Here is a 26,245-nt window from a genome sequence, read left to right on the forward strand (position 1 = left end):
AGTCCAGAGCCTTTTCTGGAGGCTCAGGGCATAAGGCTAGTTAAGATACACCTCGGTTGGGATGCAAGGCAATTGCAGGGTAGCCACCTATGCACACATTCACATGCTGCAACAGGTTTTCTTAACCTTTTTTATTCCACAGATCCTTGGCCTATGGACCCCTTCTCAGAATAATTTATTACTTATGTATATATACGCACACACACACACTTTCAGAACCGCTTGTCCCATACCCGGTAACACAGGGCGTAAGGCCGGAGGGGGAGGGGACACACCCAGGACGGGACGCCAGTCCGTCGCAAGGCACCCCAAGCGGGACTTGAACCCCGGACCCAGCGGAGAGCAGGACTGTGGTCCAACCCACTGCACCCCCCTCTTATGTATATATGTATTTCTTATTTGTATTAGTCTCTACTAATGTGTTGCTGTGTCCCTGTGCTGTTTGTAAAACATTAATTAAAATGCAGGTTATACACTGCATATGCATATATCTGTAATTTAGCAGTTACCTTGAGACTGGCTGTGTCCGTCCGTCCGTCCATCCATCCAATTCCAATAACCCGGTTAGGTAATTGGGACAGCTAGTAGCGTAGTGGTTAAAGCTGCTGCCTTTTAGACCCCAAATTCGCATGTTTAAATCTCGTCTGTAGCTATACCTGTGAGCAAGGTACTTATCCTAAATTTGCTCCAGTAAAATGACTGTTGTATAAATGGGTAAGTAACTTAACATTGTCAGCTGCTACTTTGGAGAAAAGTGTCAGCTCAATGAATACATGTCACCACTTGTCTTGAGTAGGATTGCAGTGATCTGGAGCCTATCCCAGAAGCACTGACGGGAGTCTCGCTGTGTTATTCATTTGCTTTTCACACTTTATGTGGAAATTATCAACATGAATCATGTAATAAAAGCAGGGACAAGGGGTACGGAAGTGCTTAAGGATATGGGGTTTTATAAGGTGCACATTGCTGGTTAAAGTCTCGCTACCAGCAAAAAGTGAGTGTTTTTCAGCAAGACTAGATGCTCAACCTGTGTGTGCAGCTCCAGTAACGATACCGGAAGCAAAAAGCACAAGTCAGGGCGATGTGTCGCTTTATTCAAATTACAATTTGCATTTCTGATGAATAAGAATATGGCATTTGCCATTTGCTTGGGGAAAGGTCAGTCCAAACGTCCTTCGTTTGTTTATGTGTAAAACTATAATGTGAAGAATCATCTGATGCGAAAGGGGAGACTTTTTTTTTTTTTTTCCTTTTTTCCCTCTGTGGTGGACGCTATTTCAAACGGCACAGCTAAGGTCGCCGAATAAAGCCTTCTTGTGACTGGACAGTGGCGGGGACCAATCAGAAAGCACCTTACTAGCTAGTGATGAGGCCGGGAAATCGGCGAGTAGAGCAAGGAACAGGCGGACGCTGAGAGTTACGGTTCGAGTTTGTTTCTGCAGCCTTTGCTAGTGTCTCAGTATGAGTTCTATCGGAACCGGGGTGAGTTCAGAACTCTCCACTTTTACTTAGTCAGTAGTCGCCGGTAAGAACAAGTAATCAAACTAGTATGCTGCTCTGGACTGGATATTTGTTTAGCAGCAGGCAGCAGCCAGCCAGGTGTTTGTTTCATTCTGGCCTGGCTGGCCGCAAGCTCTAGTCTCGGACTCGTCGTGTAAATATATAATAAAACTCAACGTGAATTTGTAAAAAGAAATGTGTAGATGAGGGTTATTGTATTTGTCGAGTTTGTGAGAAGCGCCGTTAAAGAGCAGCGTGGAGCAGGGTGTGTGTTCCTGTGCTGAGTCACACGGAGCCGGACACACAGACAGAAAGTGAAAGAGGAAGCGCAGTGGTCCAGCGGCGCGCGATCATGGTGTTTCGCAGCAAGGCTCCAAATGCTATTTGTTTGTCTTTTGTGCTGAACTGGGTTGGTTGGAGAGAGATCCTCAGGTGTTCAGAGAGAGATCCCTCAGGACCGCAGCACTCAGAGCCCAGTCACACCAGTTTTTTTTCTGACTTGGTTTTGCTTCAGCTGCCGCAGATCGATCTGAAGCTGTCAAACAGGTCTCTGTTGTTTTTCACAGTATGATTTGTCTGCCTCCACGTTCTCCCCCGATGGTCGAGTGTTTCAAGTGGAATATGCTATGAAAGCAGTGGAAAACAGCAGGTAAGTTTGCTGTTCCTCAGTCTCAGTCATTTGGAAATACTATAAATTATATAGCTTTGTGTCACCCTTAGTACATGTGGTCATCATCAGCATAGGATGGACTTGTGCTCAAACAAGTCAAATCCACTTACCTGAACCACAAGGATACAAGAACAATTGATACACAGTAATTCTGCATTGTATAATGGGCTTCCTGCTTTTTTCACCACATTCACACATTATTCATCTTGAACTAATACTAATATAGAGTACTGTAAGTACAGTATATCCATGCTGCACTATTATTCTCACTTTCATCTGTAAATCTTTTTTGCTTTTTCTTCAGTGCTGTTAGGAAATTGACTTTTTTTAAACTTTCTAGCCTGTCTAAAAAGTTACTTGAAGGGGATTACACTCAAAAATTGAACAAAATGCAATTGCTACTAGACACCCAATCACTGACTGAGACCAGTCAATAACAATGGCTTCCTTGCATTGTACAGCCAGTTGAGCGGTTGGACGATTACAGCCGAACACTGGGGCTCGAAAATAATATAAGGTTAATTACATGCCTCATAACTCTAGGATGAGGTTAATGGGATTGTAAATTGCATGTATCATAACTTTAGGACTACTTTTAATAATTATTGTAGGAGCATGGTGCTACAGCTAATTTTCATTGCACTTTGCATTATTACATGTAGTAGACATAGTGTTGGTTGTCTTTGTCATGCAGTACTGCAATTGGAATCCGCTGCAAAGATGGCGTGGTGTTTGGAGTGGAGAAACTTGTCCTCTCCAAGCTGTATGAGGAGGGTTCAAACAAACGCATCTTCAACATTGACCGCCATGTTGGAATGGCAAGTATCGCCTACCCTCTTTTGCAGTAACACCTATTATGTGTGAGACCATGGATGCTCCTGTTCCTAAGGCCTCCTTACATCAGTGCTGAAAGAGACTGCAAAAGTGATTAAACCTAAGAAACATAGTAAATTTGCTTAAATCTTCAATTCAGAAGAAAACACTGCACGCAATTAATTATACCGATTGAGTAATGAAAGGAACATATATAGCCGTAGTGCTTCTTAGTGATTCTCAACCCTGGATTAAAAGGCGGCAGTAACATGGTCTTGTCTGAAAGGTACATGGGACTTGTAAAGTAGTACACAAAACCTTGACTCCTCAGATGGTGATGCATTGTATTGTGATCTGGGTCTGGACTCCTTTTGGGCACTTGTTTCACAGAAACTGAACAAAACAATCTGTTCTGTGACTCTGTCATGGTATCGGAACTGATGTTTTCTCTGGATGTTCTAGTCAGACTTTTTTTTTCCCTCAGTGATTTGGAGAATAATGTTGACAATGTCACAGTTCAGTTAATTTGTTTGTATTGGTAATTTGTTGTATAGCTGAGGTTTTATTGGAGTAGTAAAGTGCTTTGCTCAAGGCTGCTACAGAAGTAGCAAGCCATGGCATTTGGCACTGGTTATAATTCCATGTTGTTAATTGCTACCTTACCTGCTCCATCTCATTACTTTAGAAAATTAGTTTATCCGAAGAGTGTCCTTCCCTTGGTAGTATTACCTGTGTTAGAGGGGGTAAAGGGTACTAACCAAACTTCTGTGTTACATCTATGTTCATGTTTTTGCTTTTATGAAACAAACTTTGTTGGTTCACACAGTGCAACTGACTTAACATCCCGAAAAAAGTGCATAGCAGGTGTAAATGATTCAAGCAAAAACATTAATTTTAAAAATATTGTCAGTTCTGTTTCTTTAAATAGGGGGGGTGCTGTGGCGTAGTGGGTTGGACCGGGTCCTGCTCTTCTGTGGGTCTGCGGTTCGAGTCCCGCTTGGGGTGCCTTGCGACGGACTGGCGTCCCGTCCTGGGTGTGTCCCCTCCCCCTCCGGCCTTACGCCCTGTGTTGCTGGGTAGGCTCCGGTTCCCCGTGACCCTGTATGGGACAAGCGGTTCTGAAAGTGTGTGTGTGTGTGTGTTTAAATATTTAATACATCTTTCAAATTTGCCTAGGCCAAAAAAGATTAAATTCTGTTGTGGACTTGAATAAAAATGTTTGTTCCCCTTGCTGACATACCTTGTTCTGTAACATTTAACATGATAATGAACAGTAACCTTTTTATGTACAGTTACCTTCCACACAGCAATTCTGTTCCTAAAATTTGTCTTGATGGCCCTCTTGATGCACTCCAATGCTGAAGGTCAGCTTGTTCTGTCTGGAAATTTACACTGTGAATAGATAGCAGATGTTGTACTCCCAAAGATTTCATTTGAAATTTCCATTAAATTGTTTTCTCGATCAAAGCCAGGTTGTGTGGGGTCACTTTCATCCTATTGAAAACAAGATAAGGTCATTAATATTCTTAGTAGAGCTGTACAGCTAGTGAAATATTTTGAATTGTATAAAACTGAACTGGCCTTCACTTTCATGGTTTCTGATTCCTTATCCCCAAATTACCCAACTATGTATTTATTTATTTATTTATTTTTTTCTTTCTCCATATTCTCCTTAGTGCCTTATTGACCATATGCATATTGGAAAAGGGAGTGTCATGACTTTCCCAAAGAAAGGCCATAAGGTGTCCTTTTATATGCTTACATGGGGACAGCAGGTAGCATTATGATTAAAACTGCCATCTTGTGCTTGAACCCTTTTCTAGAGTTCCTGGTGGTGACACCTTTTATCCCATATTTGTTTTTTTTCCAGATATTGTATTTATCATACACATTTTAGGGTTGTCCCCTTCATCCTGTAATTAACTGAAATAAGAATTAATAACAGAGGAAAGCTGAATACTGTTTGGAGTGGCCATAACAATGTTTTGTGGAATCAGGATAACTTAATTGACATTTAAAGCAGAGGTGGGAGTGGTTAGCATACTGAAGAAGGGTTCTTTCAGGGATGTGGCTAGTATGCCTAGTTTTCTTTATCAGTATATGATGTTTTGCACTAATCCACCTACCAAGGATCTTATGTAGTATTAACCTTAGTCTTTTAAGTTGGCCTGTATTCAATTTTTTTTAATAATTGAACCTAAAATTATGAAAATCTGCACATTTATAAATACTCTTGTAATTAAAGTGACTGCTCTCTGACAGGCTGTTGCAGGGCTTTTGGCAGATGCTCGATCACTTGCTGAAGTTGCCAGAGAAGAAGCATCCAACTTCCGGTCAAACTATGGTTATGACATCCCGCTCAAGGTAGATAAGTTCTTCTTATTTATAATGTAAATGTTACCTTTAATGAAGTCCCTGAGAAATCAGTTAAATGGAGGGCAGATTTGTACTTTGTTTAATATAGAGTCAATGAGGTGTTTGTCCAGCACAAACCAGCTTAGACTAGCAAAGCTGTTAGAACTTCTACTTTTTATTTTCCTTTAAATGTCACGGAATATAAACTTCAAGATGTATTCTTTGGAATTAGGAGAATTTGACTGTGAAGAGTTTGTATTAATACCCTTCCTTCATATTATGAGACATTGTAGATTTGTTGCATTTGCAAGGATGGAATTTGGATTTTGTGGACCTCCTGACAGTTGAGTGATGTGAGACATTTAAATTTTGTTTTTGGAAATTATGTTCAATTTTTACTTCTGAAACTAATGGTAATTAGGCTTTTCAATTCTGAGGATGCACGTTATGCAGGGTTTTTCAGGAGCACATTACCTATGTATGGTAAGGGCAGCTGGTAGTGAAGTGGTCCAAAGACAGCAGCTCTCACCACAAGGGTCACAGGTTCAGTTCCCACCTCCAGCTGTAGTACCCTTGACCAAGGTACTTGCCCTGAATTGCTCCAGTAAAATTACCTAGCTGTATAAATGGGTAAATAATTGTAGGTACCCTAACACTGTAAGTCACTTTGGAGAAAAGTGTCAGCTAAATTAATAAATGTAAATGGGAGGGCATTGGGGTAACCCGGCCCTATAAAGAACATTAGGCACTGGAAAACCAAGTATCTCTTTTTGTTCCCTCAGCCATGCTTCTGAGTGATCTCATTTTCAAAATGGCAAAGGAACAGACATCTACATATTCTTTCAAATATAATGCAGTTATGTATCAGCATTTTGATAGTCTTTGGTACTGGAGTGCTCTCAAATTGGTGTATAATTCATTTTTTGAATCGAGTATTTGAAGTTAAAAGTATGTCAATGTTTGGTTTTACCAGCACCTTTCAGACAGAGTGGCAATGTATGTCCATGCCTACACTTTATACAGCGCTGTGCGACCATTCGGGTGCAGGTAAGGCTCTTATGGACAACGTATTGTTCTGCCAGCTTGTTACATTTTTCCTACTAGCATCCTTTGTAAATCAAAGCATCATAGTTTAAAAAGATATTAACTTGAAAACACAAGAAGAGATGCTGTTAGTAAAATCCCTTGATTTTTATTTTAAAATATTAAGTCATTTTAAATTATAGTAAAACTATGTCTTGTATAAAATAAACTGGGCTTACTTTTAATCTTAAGATCTTTATGTGATGTTGTCATGAGAGAAATTTGGTTTTGCAGCATTGTTTTCACATCTTCCTGCATTTTTTTTTTTTTTTCTCTTAGTTTCATCCTAGGGTCCTATGATGAAGATGATGGTCCACAGTTGTACATGGTTGACCCGTCAGGAATTTCATATGTGAGTCAAAATGTCTGGTTAAGGAAAAATTAAGATTATTGAATAATCATATCTTACAAAGCCATTTTCAAGTTTTTTGTTTCTATAAATATATTCCCATTGACTTCCTATGAAAACAGAGTTGGTAGTGACATATACAGGCATACCCCACTATCTGTTCTGAATTTGTTCCTGAAAATGGGGTGGATAACAAAAAGGTGGGTAGTGGGAGCCCATTTCCTATTATTTCTTATGAGGAAAACTATAGTCGTTTCCCAATCCGTCCCAAAAACCTCAGCTAACTTTTGACAGATGTCTCTAGAAAACACTTCAAATAGTTAGGATTAAATTACTAAGTGCGATGGTACATATAATATAACATACAATATTTAAAGTTGCCCATAAATATTGTTAAAAACCCCAGAAGTGTTAAAACACAAGCTTTATTGTGTCTCCACATTTGTTAGGCAGCAGCACTTACCGTGCATGTATATACCAACACACACCCTTTGACAAAAAGGCATTATAGTACGAGGGATCAGGGAAAATGGCAGAGGTACTAGTTTTCAAAAAGTATCATGAAAGCACTGATACTGGGGGTGGGGTAGCGAGGTACTCCTGTATATGACTCCTGTGATACGTTTACATTCTAAGCTCATCCTGCTGCTATATCCTAAAAGACAGAGCTAGACCGGTCTGTTCCTGTTAAACCTTGAATTAATTCATGCTGATTTGATGTTAAGGGTTATTGGGGCTGTGCTATTGGCAAGGCTAAACAAGCTGCAAAGACCGAGATTGAAAAGCTTCAGGTGTGTATAATCTCTTTTCCCACAAATAACTTTTTTGTAGACAAAAAGAATAATGGTGCTTGAAGGTTGATTGTTAAATTTTTGATGTTTTATTTTGTGTTTGATTCTAATTATTTTTCAACAGATGAAAGACATGACCTGCAGAGAGTTGGTAAAGGAAGTGGCAAAAATGTACAGTAATTTTTCTGCTGTACTTGTGTGTTGTTGCACTTTCAGGAACTGAAGCATAACCATAGCACTCAAACACTAAGCATTTTGCTTGCCTACACAGTAGTTCAGTCATTCTTCAGATACATCTCTTACATAGTCAGTGGTGGGACCTCAGGGGAATTTACTTCTGCTTCAGTTCATACTTGTTTTTAAACTTCACCTTTTATCGACAACTGATATTTCAGATTACAATTAAGATTTGGAAAGTGGAGCAAAAACCCATTCCTGTATAATATAGTAAACACCCCTATAAAGTAATATAAAAATACAAGTGTGGTGTATATATCTAAAGATGTTTATTGCTAGTATGAAAGAGCAAAGTAATACTTTAAGACTATTGAATAATGCTATGCTATAGAGTACAATTATCATAACATGCTTGGAAGTATTATTGCTATACAATGAATTTATCCATTAACTTCCCCCCCAACTTTTGATAGAATTTACATTGTACATGATGAAGTGAAAGACAAGGCTTTCGAGCTTGAACTCAGCTGGGTTGGAGAAGGTAAAGTGATTCCTGCAATAACAGTGTTATATTTACCTAGATGGTCTTAGTCATCTTCAGTTCTACATCCTTTACGTAAAATGTGACCAGTTGTTCCTATCAGATGGAAATCTCCTTTGCGTACATGGTGTCATGAATGCAATCTCATAAACTACAAAACAAAGAAGACCTAGCTAGAGAGAAAGAATGCAATCCTTAAATAGTACTCTAGAAATATATTCATTTTATGCACAAAGAAACACAGCTGTGTACAGATTTGTGTGCATTTTCAAAGTAGCACTTAAGACTTCTTTGCTTTATTTGTAGCTAATCTAGTTTGAGTACTTAAATTTATTCAACACTAGGGCATCTTGTCACATTGCCAGCGGTAGTAATTGAAATATTGATAGACATCAGCAATCAAACCTGTGTCTGGTCAAATATTTTCTAGAAAACTGTGGGTTAGCATCCCTAATACTTCAATAAACTGGAAGTAGTAGTACTTAATGTAATCCCTTAAAGCAGTATATAAATTGGAGGTGCAGGAAAAGTGTTTTTAAGTTCCCTGTGATCTGCTTCAGTGACAAAAGGCAGGCATGAGATGGTGCCGAAAGACATCCGGGAGGAGGCAGAAAAGTACGCCAAAGTAAGTATGGTAGCTGCCTTTCACTTTCACAGTGCACCCTATTATACCTCAGTACTGTTACCTCACACGTTTTGTGTTCCTCACCTTAGGATTCCTTGGAAGAGGAAGATGATTCGGATGAAGACAACATGTAAAGTACTTTACCAGCCACAGCATCAAATGTTCCCAAAACCTACACCTGTAACACATCTAAGATGTATTTATGTATGCCATTTTCAGAAGAAATGATTTTGTATCTTTTCTAGTTTATGTTGACTTTACTTTTTGAGACTTGTCACCAATAAAATTATTTGGGAACAAACTGTTCACTGTTGATCTTGATTTTTCATTTGGCTTTCATTTTTAAAGACATTTTGAAATACTAACCATACATTTACAAGCAAGTAAATGTTTTTTTTTTTTTTTTGTGAGTAAAATACACAGCTTTATTCTGAATTTCAATAAGGACCAATAAAGTAAGGTCAAGAATTAGGTGTGGGGTGGAGATGTCATTTTTATCTGAAATGTACATTGCTAAATGAATAAATGTAAATGATCTGAACTACTGCAGACTCCTGGTCTGTTACAAAGAGTGCCCTCCAAAACTACTGTGACAAAGGCCTCAAATTGGTGTTTCCCTCTTTATATAGAAGAAATTGAAATATATTGTACATGCAATTCAGCACTTCTTTTTGTTCTTGAGACTTGCTCTAGGTTGACGCGATCACTACCTATTGGAGCATCGGGTGCTGCTTTTGGTGTTTGATGCCAGTCCAGACTTTCTTTTTTTTTTTTTTTTTAAAAAAAGCTCTTAAGGAGTATAATGGTGATTCCAGGTAGTAAGCAAGTGTAAATAATTCCTATAAGTTCTGTATCACCAAAAAGTTTGTTGCTCAAAGCCAACTGTACTGCTCTTTATTGACAAGTTGAGAAAGTGAAGTTCAGCCCAGGGTGTGTGTTTACATATCCACTTTTTTCAAAATGAAAATCTAATATTTTAATTATTTTTAAAACATTCAGGTTCAGTAGTATTTGATAGACATGTGGGCTTCACAAAAAGATACCATTAGAAATGCAGTTTGAGATACTGTATGCTTTGTGTTTGTAAACAGCTGACTTTAGATTCATTGCCAATCAGGTGGAGCTGTACAAATTTGACAAGTCAGAAACATACATGCACTTCTGTCCACTAGGCTAGAGAATGATGAGAGCTTGGACCATCACTGATTTGTGGCTGGATAAACTTGCCTTTGCTGGGCTGAGGAAATGCCTGGGCTTTGTGTCTCTGTAGACTGCAGCTTCATCATGCCATTGGCTACTGGTGGCCAGACTAATGATGCTGCTCCACCAATCAGCACTCAGCAAGAGGAGGCTTGGGCTCTGATTGGTTGCAGGACAACTTTTGCTAAGCAAGAGTAAGGAAGTGCTAACCACTCCTAGGAAGAGGAAGTTTGTTTTGAGTGGTGGAAGAAATTCTTTGAGGAACTCCTCAGTGAAGTAGACATGCCTTCCTACTAGGAGATAGTGTTTGACATCTCTGGTAGATTAAAACCCACCACTGTGCCAAAATTACTGTGGTGTTGCAAAGGACTCCAAGTTGTTTTTTGTTTCCATTCTTATGTGATTTTCATAGACACGATATCAGGATGCAGCTGGGGCTTGGAGAATGTCTTAGTTTGGGGAACATCTCTGCTCTTCGTAGATGATAATGCCTTTGGTGTGTATTGAAGCGGTTTGCTGCCCAGTGTGAAGAGGCTGGTATGAAAACAAGCACCTATGAATATGAGGTTGTAGTTTTTTTCTGGAAAAGACTGGGTTGCTGTCTCCGTATGGGGAGAACAACTGGTCCTGGAGGAAGAGTTCAGTTGTCTCAGGGTCTTTATTGTGTGTGATGGAAAATGGAAAGAGGACATTGACAGGCAAATTTGTGCAGCATCGGCAACAGTTCTGCAGGTACTGTGCTGATCTGTTATAGGGACTCTCAGGAGCTGAGCCTTTAGATAAAGCTCTTGATTTTCCTCTAAATGTCCCAGTGCTCTCCTACAGTCATGAGGTTTGAGTAATGACTGAAAGAATGAGATTTTTGATACTAATGGCTGCTGAAATGAAGGTTCTCCATAGGATCACTGGTCTCACGCTCCATTTACAGGCAAAGAGTTTGGTGACAAGGATGGAGCTGGTATGTTGTATGGTTGTTGTTGCTCTGGATCGAGAGGAGGTGGTTTGAGCTTGTTGGCTTCTGCTAGATTTACACCAGGCACATCACACTAAGAGGAGACCCCTGGAAAGACCCAAAATGCACTGGACAATCTCAGCAGCCCTGGGAATGCCTGTGGATCCCAGGCTGCAGCTGGAGAAGGAAGACCTGCCCACTGAATGTGCTACGAAGAACAACCTTCTCCAGGGCAAGCAGAAAGGAACTAACTGACTAACTCACTATTCTCAGCTGTCAGTCACGGTCACTTTACAGTGAACTTGTTTTGGTAATTCCACTGGCCATAGTTTGCATAGTTTGTTTTTTTTTTTCTTTTTTTCTGCAGTGTGAGTTAAATTTGGTAAATGTTAAGCAGTTATTTAATCTGGAACTGAGCTCTGAGTCACTCTTCTTTTATTAACATGCAGTTGCATGCATGTTCTTAACCTGTTTATACAGTAGTATGTTAAATGTTTGAAAAGAACAAAAAGTATACAGGTTAAAAATAACTAATTAAAACAAAGTAATATTGCTCTTAAATATGTTAGTATACTAAAGGTGTAGAATACAAGTGTGTTTATTTAAGTGAGGAGAGTAGAAAAGAGGTTAAATGCTAAACAGTTGATAAATTGGTTGGCAGGAAACTGCTGGAATTATGGAAAGAGGTGGGATGTATGTGTTTCACTAAAAAGGCAATAAATATAAGCAGTCACAATTCCAGTATTCATACAGTCAATAAACTTTTTGAAAAATGTAACCGGTACACAAAGTAAAAGTAATCAGTGGACACATTCCTAAATTACATCCATTATGTAGTGACTGACTTACCTTTTTTATCATTGCACTTTTAACTCCATTGGATTTTGAGTTACTTCCTATGTAACTGCTGTTTTCAAAGGAATCCTTAATGAATTAATAGGGTATCCAAATACAAATGTATCTCATATAATTCTGAATATACAGTACTTGTATATATTTTCAGGGTTTTCACTGCCATCGCATTCTTTACATTTACATGCGGTAATTTAGCTGACGCTTTTCTTAAAGTGACTTACAGTGTTGTTACTGAAAATTATTTTCCATTTAATACAGCTGGGTAATTTTACTGCAGTAATTTTAGGCTGAGGGGGGGAGGTGCGGTAGTACAGTGGGTTGGACCGGGTCCTGCTCTCTGGTGGGTCTGGGGTTCGAGTCCCGCTTGGGGTGCCTTGCGACGCACTGGCGTCCCGTCCTGGGTGTCCCCGGTTAGGCTCCGGTTCCCCGTGACCCTGTATTGGACAAGCGGTTCTGAAAATGTGTGTGTGTGTGTGTGTAATTTTAGGGTAAGGACCTTGCTCAAGGCTATTAGCTCTAACTTCATAAATGATAATAGAAGACACGTTGGTTGCAGCCACGAAGCCTCTTCACCCGAAATGCTCCTTAATGTGAAAATGGTGAGCATGAAGGAATAGTCGCGTGCTTTTAGCGCGCAGTAAGTCGGCTTTTCCACAGATCAGTTCAGCCTCGATGCTGGCTCAAGTGACGAAAGCTCCCCCTAACGGCTATTGCGTGTGCGTGCGAGCCGCTGTTCCGGCACGTTCTCCGAGGAGCTCGCGGGCGGAAGGGAAGCGAAGCGAAGAGGGAAAGTTCTCCGCTCGCGCTGGGATACGAAGCGTGTGAACCACTTTACTGTGAGGTAAGTTTTATAAGATGGCACTCTTTTCTTCACAGGTTTTTGATACTTAATTTTTCAGACCTGGGTTTTTCGGAGGTACACGCCGGGCTTAAACGAACCACTTTGCCTCAGAGATTGCAGATTTATTTCTCATGCGTTTTGGGGACTTTTTCGTGTAACACCACTGACTTAGATGGGTACCTGTACGTGCTACGTCAGTACGTACTACGACAACGTAGTCAACCTTTGGAGAGTTAATCCAAAAATAACTATATTACAACGTTACAAGGTAAAATATCAATCTGTGTCATCACGATGGCAGCAGAGGAGTGGAGTGCCATATCATATCATATCATATGATCTCAAGTTGTGTTTTGCACGCCAATAACACGTTGGACATGTTTATTTTATCGGATATCATACATGCTTAGGCCTTTTCCAAAGGAGCGTTGCGCGACGCGGCTGTAACTGTTAGGAAAGTGTGGCTGTTGGTTACTCTGACTTCGAGGAGCCCAACTTTCGTCGCGTGAGTCCAGTGGTTGGTTTTTTTTGGAGTACTGAAAAGCAGCCGGGAGTCGCGCGGCGAGCTGACCTGGAAGTGCTCGCACATGTCCGCTGTTGCTCGGAGCGACGGCGTGTGCCCCTCCTCTGTACGAGCGCCAAACAGCGCGCGACACGGAGGAGCGCCCACCATGGATGCCGGGAGCAAGGTGTGTGACATACACGATGCCCTGCGGAGAGCAAAGTGGAAGATGAGCAGCCTGCAGCAGGAGCTCTGGCAGAAGTGAGTGAAGCACGGCTGTGAGCTGCGAGTGGCGCGTGGCGGCTACTCACCAGTGAGTTGGACTTTGTCCCTCTAACCTTGCGCGAGTGACGGGTGTCGCGGCGGCCCTCAGTGGCGTCACTAGGTAGGATTGGTGTCACCCCCCCCCCTTACAGAATACTTACTTTTTTGTACTAATGTTACTCGTAAATGCTAATTCTCGTATATCAGTGAATGTAATGGCACTAGTAGTGACATAAACAACTAACAAAATTAAAATTACACCTTTAAATTACAATGTCATACTCACAGCCGAAATGTATTAACATAGTTTCATGTGGTTAAAGTGAAGATTCGGTAAGAAAACAATAGAATTTGAAGTAAAACGTTTACATCAAAATTGTTTATTTTAATGTTATTGATATAGACTCACAAACACTAATTGCCACAATAATGTAGCTAAAACACCAGAAAATTTCACTACATCAGAGACTATAAAAACGGGAGCAGCAACGAAAACATGTTTGTAGCGTGTGCCGACTAAACCATGTGATTCGAAGCATCATTGTCATTGGGTATTAATGAGAGATCATTCGAAGGTTCAAAAAGTCAATAAGCATAGAGTTTTAGCTTTGTAGTTATATTGATACATGTCAACTGGGCTTTATTACTAAAAATATTTTTGTTGTTCTTATAACTAACTACAAGGATATTTTTATTAAAAGAAAAACATTTCTGCTGAAACACTGCACAAAAACTTTATAGACAGTCATTTTGGTGTCACCCAGTGTGGTCCACAACCCCCGCACACTCTTAGTGACGCCACTGAGTGCAGCACCTGGTGTAGAAAAGTGGCAACTGAAAATACAGGACACCCAGGAGGAACTGGTTCAAATAGCTAAATGGTTCATAAACAGCATTGAAATAAGTGCTTTGAACGTAGACATGAGGGGACACTGAGAGGTATGTTTCCGACAACTCAGTGGCATTTCTCCACCTGTGTCCCTCATGGTGATGATGATGATGTGCACATCGTCCATCCTGTCCTGCAGGACCACCTTTGTCGCTCAGCAGTTCTGGTGCTGATGGATGTGCGAAGCACAACATGTTCCGTGTGGACCTTCTGTGTGTATCCAGGACCAGCTTCCTGTGCCTAAAACTTGCTTTTGATCATAATACAGTGGTACCCTTTGAAATTAACATTTGACTTAAAAATAAACAGTGTTGGAAAATTCTAATTCAGTTAATTTTTTTCTTTTTAACTGAGTGGCACAAAGTACTGAACTAAGTTAGAGCACTAAGTCAACTGGCAGCAATGGAGAGGAAGACCAAAAAACTCCTGATCACAATCAAAGCGAGAAAAAGAAACCTCTGGAGCGCCAAATATGAATTACTGCCCCTCTTTTTGGGCATTCTACTGTGGTGACAGGAACCCAGCATGGATACTGTATGTCTAATACAAAATAGACCAGTACAACTGTCAAGACTGAGCTATTGTCCTGTAGAGACTATAATTTGTTGTTGAGAACTAAGGTTGCTGGTCCCAATGGCTGCCATCAGCAAAGTACATCCTCGGTGGCTCTGTAAGTACTGCTGTAAGAAAAAATGGGGTTTAAATAAGTAACAGATGCAAGATGTTCACTCTAATAATCAGCAGACAAGAGTGCACAACGGATAAGTCAGGAGTATCTCTACAGCAGGCACACAAAGAAAGCATTTAAAGGCTGACACTAAAAAAAAAAAACATTCCTGATATTACCTGGCAGATTATTTCAGCATTCAGGTGCTCTATAGCTAATGGCACACACTCCTGCTGAAATGTTATTAATCCTAACTTTAAGACATGCAGCATCTAAAGACTATAGACAACATTGAGGGATACAGGAATAAATAATTTCACTAAGGTGAGATGGATCAAGGCCATTAGCTGCCTTATGCATTAAGAAGATGATTTTATCTGTTCTAAATTTAACTAAACTCCACCTAAGCTGGTCCCAAGCCAGGTTGGAAAAGTAAGGAGGATTGGGCATTGGGCTAGCAACCTGACCCTGTAAAAACTACCACAGTTAAAGAAATAGCAAGCAAAAATATGAATAACGCAAGAAATCGACAAGAAAATGAAGACTTGCCCCAGGTTATGATGACAGAGCAAAATCAAAACCATACAGAAGTTTTGCTCTCGACAAAGAGATGAATTCTGACAGCCAGAACCACAACAAAAATTGCAACATGGAATGTACAAATGTTGTGCAAAACCCTAAAATTGACTCAGCTAATGAGAGAATTTGCTGCTTACAAGTTAGATGTGCCTTGCGACAGACTGGCGTCCCGTCCTGGGTGTGTCCCCTCCCCCTACAGCCTTTCAACCTGTGTTGCTGGGTTAGTCTCCGGCTCCCCACGACTTCGTATGGGTCAAGCGGTTCAGACAATGTGTATGTATGTAAGTTGGGTGTCCTCGACATTAGTGAAATGAAATGGACTGGGAATGGTGAATCCACCAGCGATGACAAGAAGATCCTTTACTCAGGGTGCGAAGAACAACACATACAGGGCGTGGGCTTTATGCTAAGCAAAGAAGCTACAGGTGCACTCATCGGCTGAAAACCAGCCAGCGACTGCATGATCACAGCTCGCTTCCAGTTATGCCATGCCAAGACAACAATCATACAAATTTATGCACCAACCGAAGACACAGACGAGGCAGAAAAAGAAGCGTTTTACGAACAGTTGCAAGATATAGTCAGTGAAATTCCCAAACATGACATCATCATGGTTATCAGTGACTTTAATGGGCAAATCAGCAAAGAACGGCTGGAAGCACGTGATTGGGCCATATGGTACAGGCAAGAGGATGACAGATAATGGTGAGGCTCCTACTTTTCTGCATTACCAACAGCCTCTGCACTGGGAACACGTTCTTCCCCCACAAGATGATTCACAAGAAAACTTGGCGGTCACCTAACGGGAGAACCGTCAATGAAGTGACTGAAGTGAGCAGCTGCAGAAGTGACAAGTGGACCTGGCTGGAATAAAGGGGACAGGAAGCCCAGGATGCTGGCAACTGAGGAGACATGAAGGCACTTCATTGCATTGTTCGTGAATTAATAGGAGCAAGATGCAGTACAAACATGCCCATTAAAGACAAGAATGGGAAGACCCTCTTGACAGAGGAAGAACAAAATGTTCGGTGGGTGGAGCATTTCCACGAAACCCTTAAACAACCGGTTCCTGCGGTTACCTTTCACTTAGAGAATACCACCCCACCTAATGACTTGCCAGTCAAATTGGATGCCATCACAAATGAGGAAGTGACAGCAGCTCTGAAAAGCTGAAGAACAACAAGGCAGCCGCGTGTGATGAGATCCCTGCAGAGCTTCTGAAACAGGGAGGTCACAGTATGGTGAATGTATTGAACCAGATCATGAATAGATGCTGGGAAGAAACATGTGTCCCTGAAGACTGGAGGCAAGGAGGCATCATCAAGTTGCTGAAGAAAGAAACATAATGGAATGCAGCAATTGGCGTGGTATCACATTGCTGTCTGTACTCGGCAAAGTAGTTAGCATCATACTATTTACAAGACTACGCAACGCGGTTGACCAGAAGCTGCATGAAGAACAAACTGGCTTCCATAGTGGGCGCTCATGCTCTGAGCAAATCTTCACCCTTCATAACATCATCGAGTAATTTATCAAGTTTCAACACCTCCATCCATCCATCCATCCATCTTCCTCCGCTTTTATCCGGGGCCGGGTCGCGGGGGCAGCAGTCCGAGCAGAGTACTCCAGACCTCCCTCTCCCCGCACACCTCCTCCAGTTCCTCTGGGGGAACCCCAAGGCGTTCCCAGGCCAGCCGGGAGACATAGTCTCTCCAACGTGTCCTGGGTCTGCCCCGAGGCCTCCTCCCAGTGGGACAAGCCCGGAGCACCTCCCCAGGGAGGCGTCCAGGAGGCATCCGGAACAGATGCCCGAGCCACCTCAACTGGCTCCTCTCGATGCGGAGGAGCAGCGGCTCTACTCCGAGCTCCTCCCGGGTGACTGAGCTCCTCACCCTATCCCTAAGGGTGCGCCCAGCCACTCTGCGGAGGAAACTCATTTCTGCCGCTTGTATCCGCGATCTCATTCTTTCGGTCATGATCCAGAGTTCATGACCATAGGTGAGGGTAGGAACGTAGATCGACCGGTAAATTGAGAGCTTCGCCTTACGACTCAGCTCCCTCTTCACCACAACAGACCGGTACAATGACCGCATTACTGCAGACGCCGCACCGATCCGTCTGTCGACCTGCCGCTCCATTTTTCCCTCACTCGTGAACAAGACCCCAAGATACTTAAACTCCTCCACTTGAGGGAGCAACTCCCCCCTAACCCGGAGGGAGCAATCCACCTTTTTCCGACTGAGAACCATGGCCTCGGATTTGGAGGTGCTGATTCTCATCCCCGCCGCTTCGCACTCGGCTGCAAACCCCCCCAGTGCACGCTGCAAGTCTTGACTTGATGAAGCCAACAGGACCACATCGTCCGCAAAAAGCAGAGACGAGATCTCGCGGCCACCAAAACAGACACCCTCCGTTCCCTGACTGCGCCTAGAAATTCTGTCCATAAAAATAATGAACAGAATCGGTGACAAAGGGCAGCCCTGGCGGAGTCCAACATGCACCGGGAACAGGTCTGACTTACTGCCGGCAATGCGAACCAAGCTCCTGCTCCGGTCATACAGGGAACGAACAGCCCGTAGCAACGAGCCCCGAACCCCATAATCCCGAAGCACCCCCCACAGGATGCCACGAGGGACACGGTCGAATGCCTTCTCCAGGTCCACAAAACACATATGGACTGGTTGGGCAAACTCCCACGAACCCTCCAACACCCTAGTGAGGGTATAGAGCTGGTCCAGTGTTCAGTTTCAACACCTCTAGCAATCAATTTTATTGACTTCAAGAAGGCGTTTGACAGCGTGTATTGCCTGGCAATGTGGAACATCTGCAGGGCCTATGGCATACCATAGTCATGTGTCAACACCTTTAAGAACTTATGCCATAACTCCAAATGCTGCGTGAGGACAATCAATGGGACCTCCAACTTCTTTGATGTAATTACTGGAGTCAGACAGGGTTGCATTTTGTTACCTCTATTGTTCCTGATAGCACTGGGCTTTGTGATGAGGCAAGTGGTGATCACAGAGCACCTTGGAATTCTATGGAAAGATCAAAATCGGCTGACGGACCTCGATTTCGGAGATGACATCGCCCTTCTGGCTGAGAACCAAGAAGATCTGCAGCAATTGACTACTAAACTGGAAGAAACAGCATACAATGTTGGCCTGAGAATCAGCTCAGAGAAGACGAAACTGATGAAAACTGGTAACAATACAGCTACCCACCCACTGCTGAAATTTGTTGATGAGGTGATTGAAACAGTCGAACGCTTCACCTACCTGGGCAGCGTGATTACAGCAGATGGTGATGTTGAGCATGACCTCTTCCAACGGCTCGGGAAAGCGGCGGACATTTTCCAACATGTGCGCAGCATCTGGGCTGCATCAAACATCACCACTGCACTGAAAATTCAGTTATCTTTGTCCATCGTATTACCAACAGCCATATACGCCAGCAAAGTGTGGAAGAACCTACAAGCTAGATGTGTTCCACCAGAGATGTCTTTGAAAAATTTTGCAAGTAACATACTGGGATCATGTCACAATGAAGAAATCCTAACATGGACTGGCACATGGCCACTCTCCAAGGTGGTAGCAAAATTTCGACTGTAGCTGGCGGGACACGTGTTACGAATGCTGGACCATCAGCACCCTTTGACAACAATGACCTGGATACCATCAGAAGGAGTGAGGAAAAGCTGACCCAATAAGATGTGGAAAAGCACCTTCAAGGAAGATTTGGCCCGGGAAGGCCTCTAACTTGCAGATGCATGAAATATAGCCGCCATTCGAAATCATTGGAGAGTGCTTTCTGCCCAGTGTGCCCAGTTGCACAGGCAGATCTAAGTCTAAATTTAAATGGGAGTTAATTTAGCGACTTAAGGACCGGTGTTATGTGTAGTGTCCCTCGCAACCACAGGATGTGAGACAGTTCATTCTGTACGGGATGGAGACATTTTGATAATTTTCACTCCCAAGTATTTATGATATTAAAATACAGACATCCTTCGATTTACAAACTTGCTTTACCTGAAATTTTGGTGTAACAGCTCTCGGCTTTTGATACCCAATTTTTTTCTTTTTTCACAGAACCAATGAGTTTAACTTGTATTGTGTGGCTCAATCAGAAATGCAGGAATATACTATATACTTCTCCTATGCCGTTTCTTCTCATAAGATCAGTCTCCATCTCTGTTAGTATCTCACACACACACACACACACACACACACACAATGTCTACAACCGCTTGTCCCGAGCAGGGTCACGGGGTGCAGGGCCAAAGGGACACACTCAGGATGAGATTCCAGTCTGCCACAAGGCACCCCAACCATGACTCGAACCCTAGACATACCACAGAGCAGGCCCCAGCCAAACCTGCTGTGCCACCGTGTCCCCCGAGGCGTAATTAAGTGAAATTAATTAGTGTTGTGCAATTTTATAAAATGTTCCTCAGTGTTTATTCCATCTTTACTTTGCTGCTGTTGAAAAGACCGGTTGCTCTGAACTGAAAACCAGAGACGAGAGATGTGTGGAATCATCTGTGTGAACTTTACTGCATCTGTGTACAGTCCACATTGCTGCATAGATCATGTGGTGAAGTAAACTGGCCCCAGGAGAGGTGTAAACACAATTCCGCTGAGTTGTAAGCCTCTTGTAAGAGCACCCGTTGTCACAGGCCGTAGCAGCACGTTTTTATTGTATGGGACCCTTGTTATGTGACAGACGGGTGTATTTCGTCTCTGACTCTTGTAGAAGTCTAAGAACAGCTAAAGTGCGATGCTGCTCAGTAATAAATGTAAAAATTTGGCTTGATGCTGCTGTGAGCTCGTTGCTCTCATCTTTATTAACTGAGGTTTGGGAATGATAAGGTATCTCTAAAATGAATTAATGCATATTAAAAGGAAAAAAAAAACATTTTTATGCTTAAAAAGCTTTAAAGGATGTCAACACTAGAGTAAAACAGTAAAAGGCCATATCAAAACACGTAGGCTTCTGCGACCAGTGTCAACTGACTGGGGTCCTAAGTCTTCTGGATGAGACAGTCTCATCCAGAAGACTTAGGACCCCAGTCAGTAAAAGGCAAGTTCACAGATGTGCAATTTACATGTTACACGAAGTTTTTAAAAATTAATTGCTGTTTTTGTGGTCCTTATCTCATGTAAATTATATGGAAATTTAGAAATCGTCTCCCTCTGCATGATTTTTTTTTTTTTTTTTTCCCCCCTCCCTGGGGCCAATCTCGAAGTCCCAAGTGAGAGAATACCACAGTTCCTCAGCTGCAGTATACATTGTTGTATCTGTTATGGTGACTTTGCTATATTACAGTGCAGAGGCCAGTTTTGGGTTAATTTGCTTTTTGTGCGGTTAACACACATTGTGTTACGTGTATTGATATTGCAGCATTGTTCAGTTTGAAGTATTAAAAAGTGCATTCAGAAACACAGTAAACTTGAAATACAAGCATGATCAAAGTGCAGTTACTCTGTTCTGTAACAGCTGTTTCACTGATATTTTGCAGTGTATTTTGGTGTACATACTAGTAAACATGATTGCCATCTACCAAATGAGAGAGTGTGCGACTCCCTCAAAGTGCCAGAACAAGCTTAATATAATGTGACATATGGGGCGGCGTGGTGCTACAGCGAGTAGCGTTACTCTCTCACAGTGCCCGCATGGTACAGAAGGGGAAGGGGTTCGATCCCCGCTCAGTCTGTGTGGAGTTTGCATTCATCCTTCAGGTGCTCTGGTTTCCTCCCACAGTCCAAAGACATGCTGTTCAGGTTCACCCATAGTGTGTGAGTGACATAGAGAGTGTGTTCCACTCATGTATGGATGAGTGACGCATTGTAAGTATTGTACCTAGCAGTGTAATTCATCTTGGTGAATAAGGTATGTGGGCTGATAACACTACATAGAGTTCATTGGAAGTTTTGGAGAAAAGAAACTGATAAATGAAGTAATGCGAACATGACAATAAATAAGGGAAACAACAAGAACCTCTAAAAATATACAGCAGTTATGAAACGGGAACTTGATCGGCCATTACCCTACCTTACTGTGAAGTACTGTAAGTGTTTTAAAAAAGGGCTGTCAGTACTGGTGTAGTATGTTGGGGGCCCTTTGTATAGTTTACTTGAAATGTCTGTTACTTTCATCAGGACGGAGTCACATTTGTAGACTATTCGTATGCAGCTCTCTTCAATTACATGTTGATTTTGCCATAATGTCACCCGTTTTTACCAGGCTCTTAAAATATTTAGAGAAAATCTGTGTTGCGATGAAAAGTAGAAATGTACTGTTTATGGAAGCAAAGAATTTAGATTTATGATCCCACGTCATGACACATTTTGCATGTCCACACTTTCTTGTATTCATCGCTGGAATGTCAGTAAGCTCTTGATTTTCTCCTTCTTGCAAGTGGACATTGTGAAGGAGATTTTGTGGAAGTGTGCAGTAATCTGGGTAATCACTCATGTGACAAGCTTCTAGTGCTCTGGGGAAAAGTGTCGGCTGGGTATCGGTGTCGCCCACATTACTTTACATGTTTACTATGTAAAGAATATAATAGTGTTGTGCATTTTTCTGTTAGTTCAGTGTCCTGGACTGAGAGGTGACTGCATGGTGCACACTGAAACATCTCTTTTGTCCTTAATCTAGAGAGAACTGCTTCAAGGGTGAAGAGGAACTGTGGATCAGAGCAGAAAGACACCGGACGGAGCCGAATGAATCTCTCGTTGACATGTACAAAGGTAAGTGCTGACCAGCACCAGTCAAACGTGGAATCCGTTTGTTGTGTGAAAACCAGAAATTTAGACTCTTACACTCTCTCATTTGGGTGTGATGTACCTCTGAGCACATGTTTTTAATTTGGTGAGGAAACAGTGAAACTAGACATTTCAAATTATTTACTTTCAAGATGTAAGAGGATTCTGGCTTTTCACAGTTTATTTGGACCTCTGAAATGTTTTGATAAAGACATTGTAGTTAAAAATATGGATCTATTTCAAAATCTCATTGGCTTCAAGAATTCACTGAGTTTCTTGTTCCAGAGAAGGGATTTAATGTACTTGTAGCGTAAATCTACAATGTGTGTGTACAGACATCTACAGTAGTGACATAGGATTAAAGGTTTTCTTCAGCTGCAATGTAATAACAGTAATAATAACAAGTGAAACACAGCTGTGTATCCCAGGTGGGTGGAGATTTTGGGAGTGGGCCCAAGTATGCCAATAAGAAAGAGGTGAGCAAAAGATGGGGTGAAAAACACTTGTGGATCCCGTGGTACACAGTTTACCACAAAATTGTTCTTGTACATTAATCACACTACAAGGAAGGAAACTCAAGAATCCTTGTTGACGCTTATTCCTTGGTCAGCTCGGTTTCTCGCTGGAGGTTTTCTTTGTGTCAAATACCATTTGCCCAAGGAGTTGTACAGCAGAATTGCAGCAGAAGTACTCTTGCTAACCACACGAGGGCACACGCATTCCACCGAGAACTCGCATTGCCGCTTCACTTTCCCTTTGGAGCGCAAACACTGGGCAGACGTTCTCCTCTTCCAGGCGAGGTTCTGCTGTCTATTACTGCCCTACAACTATGTATATCTGCTTTCATTGGAGCTGTGCAGAGAGCGTTAGGTGGCTGTGCATCAGCAGAGGTGAGCGGGTGGATTGAACGAACAAACAATTTCCTGGGGACTAATACTTTTGTTTATGTTCGGCTGCATACAATGTTCTGCACAAATTGACACAAAGACATGCCCTGCAGAAACAGGCAGAAATATATAGAGAGTTTAGCAAATAAATGAGGTAGATACAGGAGCAAGAGCAAGATTATTGCAGTTTGTGCAAGAGCAGATCTAGCGAGTGGAGGTTAGGCGGTGTGAGGTGTAGCGTGTCTAGTGAGGCAGCACCCAGCAGCTGGGTAGTGCTCACATACCGACAGGTCATCCCAACACCTGCTGTTACTCTGTGGGGCACGTGAGTATGGCAAGTCAGAACAAGGCCTCTGGTTTTTCCCATTTCCTCTATGGGTTTGCCTCCTGCGTGCCACTCATACTCAGTGACACTTGAGAACATCCTGGTGTGGTAAGGTTTACTTGCCACATCCTGGAGGAGGTTTGGAGGCTGGCGAGGGAGAAGCAGGATCTAACCAAGGATGTGTCCTGAAACAGATGGCCTGGGGCAGAGGTGTGTGTATTTATGTCCTCTTCTGGCTGCATGTGTGTCACACATTCCAACAACCTTTCAGAAACCCACCCAGTAAGAATGTTAAAAGGAAGCAAAAGTCATGCTGGAGCACGGTCCTTTACCCTGAGCAGGTGCAGAAAAAATTAACGAGCGCAACGGATGAGTTAAATAATCGTAAGTTGCCACTCCGGAAGAAAGTGTCAGCCGCTAAACAGCACTGAATTTGCTCTTTCACTTGTGATATTATCTTTATCTTGAAGGTAATTGACTGACATTGGGAGTGTGGTTAAAAATAGGAACCCTGGTTTTTTTGTGAAAGGAGAATCATGTCTGTGTGCTGTGTGGAGTGAGAGGCCTTCTAGGCAGCCTCTGCAGTAGTTGTTGTACAAGTAGAACCACTGCATCCTGGGCAAAGATGGCATTGAGCTGAATAATGAGCCTGAAAAAGTGTGAACAAGTTTGTTAGTCCTCCACTTACAATGGGGCTTTGTTTGTAGTAAACTGAAAATACAGTACACCATTTTGTTTTCTCTTTTCTACACCAGCGGAATACTCTTGCTTTGTCTACTGGAGTGCACTGACAAAAGAAACGTTGTGCAAATCAGATGTTTTTGTGAAGAAAATGCAGTCTCTGCAAGACACTCAAAAATGGGGAAAATGAAGCAAATCAGTTACTTAAGTAAATGTATGGAAATGTGGAAATGGAGTAATTTTTGGAGTCAATACATTTCCTCAATTCTCCTGTTAACCGGTCATAATTTTTCCTGAGAAAAGGAACAAATACTGAAAAAAACCGTATCGTGCACTTATTTTTCCAGTCTTTCTTACATTGCAAACCCCATCCCAAGTTCACCTCAGTATCACCCAAAACACCCTGATAACAGGGTGAAAGGAAAAAGTAGTGTAACACACGAAAATGTGTGCAGTTTTATTTCTTCCCATTCCTTTGTGGGAAATAATAATAGAAAAAAATAACTCCTTGAATACCTGGCATGTTTGTGGAGCTAATATGAATGGTGATTTGAATAATGTAAGCGCCATGCTGCCTGCTGCCTGCATCCTTCACTGAGTCATGAGTTCTGGTAAAAGGCAGCAGTGACACCTCCTCGCTGTAGACTTGATTGCCCAGTCGCTGTACTGTGTAACTGTGACCTTGCTTGAGCCACAACCACATTTCAATGATTGTAGGACCGAGAAGAAATGTGCTTGAATAAATTTAACGAGTTGAAAGTAGTGTTTGTGGAGCTCACACTGTAACTTAGTGAGGGCACTCATTCATTCACTTATTCACTGGTTTCATGTGTGCCTCTCTTGTCCAACTTGTCGCTCTTCTGTTTCGCTGTGTTATTAGATCTCACTCAGCTTTGTAGGTTCCTCGCCATGGTACACTTAGTCTGTAGAGCTGGTGCTGGCAGCAGACACCACTTGGGCTATCGTTTCTTGACAGCTTTCTTCATAACAGGTGGAGCTCTCTAGGACTCGCTGTCCCCAGCAGGCTCTGTTCGCATGCAGGAAGTACATTCTTTGCGCCTCTTGCATCAGTACTGTGCAAAGCAGCTTGAGGTGGAGGTGTATCAGTGAGCGTATGGTCTCTGTCTCTCTCTCACTCACACACACACACGGGACACTTCACAGGGGCACGCGGCACAATCTCGTTGCATTTTGGCTTCCTTGTAGGTCTCATTGAACCTCCAAATCTCAAAAATTGAGAGGCAGGGCAACCTCCCTGCTGCCCTGCTTCCTAAGTGGGTGGTCTGCTTCGCACTCCCACCCCACCTCTGCTACCGTATGGCCACGCTCCAAGTGCCGGGCTCACAGACACAAGGATTCCACAGCCTGCGTCCTGCTTTGTCTGCCTGTGTTAGTTTAAGGAATACATTTCGCTTGATCACTTGTGACTGAGTACTGTGACTCTGATTGGATGTTCTCTCCACACACACAGAGCCTCTCACAAATTTCCCACAGAATTTACTATACCGGACAGTTCTTTCTTTCACTTTTCTTTAAAAATCTCTGTTCTTTGCCCGTTTCCCTGACAGATGTATTAGTTTTTCATGGTAGCCTGACACCTTGTGTTAGAAACATTCCAGTTACAGGTTTTGAAGAACCTTTGTTCCAGATTTATTTAATTTTAATAGCATTTTCTGAACTAATCTGTTTTCTACCATTTGAATTTTCATGGAAACTCGCACAATAAATGCTACTGGATTTATTGGGAAAATAGGATTGGGGCAGACCGAAAAACTTCAAAACCTAATACAATTTTTAACCAAAGCATTACTCAGTTTAATAACAATCAATAAAAATGTTAGCACAGTTTAAAAAGATGTTTTTTTTTTTTTTTTTTCCATAATAAATACAGGACTTTTCCATGGAGACAGCTGGTAACGTAGTGTTTAAAGCTGT

At 42.2% G+C, this 26,245-nt stretch overlaps 2 protein-coding genes across 6 annotated transcripts in view; both read left to right on the forward strand.

The window, feature by feature from the left end:
- The first annotated feature begins 1,343 nt into the window (after positions 1–1,343).
- psma3 (proteasome 20S subunit alpha 3) lies at positions 1,344–9,209 on the forward strand. The gene is made up of 11 exons (XM_018764261.2): positions 1,344–1,482; positions 2,067–2,149; positions 2,865–2,988; positions 5,246–5,347; positions 6,312–6,385; positions 6,701–6,773; positions 7,496–7,561; positions 7,686–7,732; positions 8,212–8,279; positions 8,840–8,904; positions 8,994–9,209. The coding sequence occupies exons 1-11, from the start codon at positions 1,462–1,464 to the stop codon at positions 9,036–9,038; spliced, it is 768 nt and encodes a 255-aa protein (XP_018619777.1). The 5' UTR covers positions 1,344–1,461; the 3' UTR covers positions 9,039–9,209.
- Positions 9,210–12,665: 3,456 nt separating this feature from the next.
- mipol1 (mirror-image polydactyly 1) overlaps positions 12,666–26,245 on the forward strand; it is a 69,261-nt gene continuing 55,681 nt past the window's right edge. For 3 of the 5 annotated variants that reach the window (XM_018764082.2, XM_018764083.2, XM_018764084.2), the window contains exons 1-2: positions 13,329–13,515; positions 22,311–22,402. In XM_018764082.2, coding sequence (XP_018619598.1) covers positions 13,340–13,515; positions 22,311–22,402 — 268 coding nt within the window. In that variant the 5' untranslated portion in view covers positions 13,329–13,339. Of the gene's footprint in view, positions 12,753–13,328; positions 13,568–22,310; positions 22,403–26,245 lie in introns of those variants that run through there. The other 2 variants (XM_018764085.1, XM_018764087.1) reach the window with 2 other exon arrangements.

Source organism: Scleropages formosus, chromosome 15 (genome assembly GCF_900964775.1).
Source record: "Scleropages formosus chromosome 15, fSclFor1.1, whole genome shotgun sequence".
NCBI classification, from domain to species: domain Eukaryota; kingdom Metazoa; phylum Chordata; class Actinopteri; order Osteoglossiformes; family Osteoglossidae; genus Scleropages; species Scleropages formosus.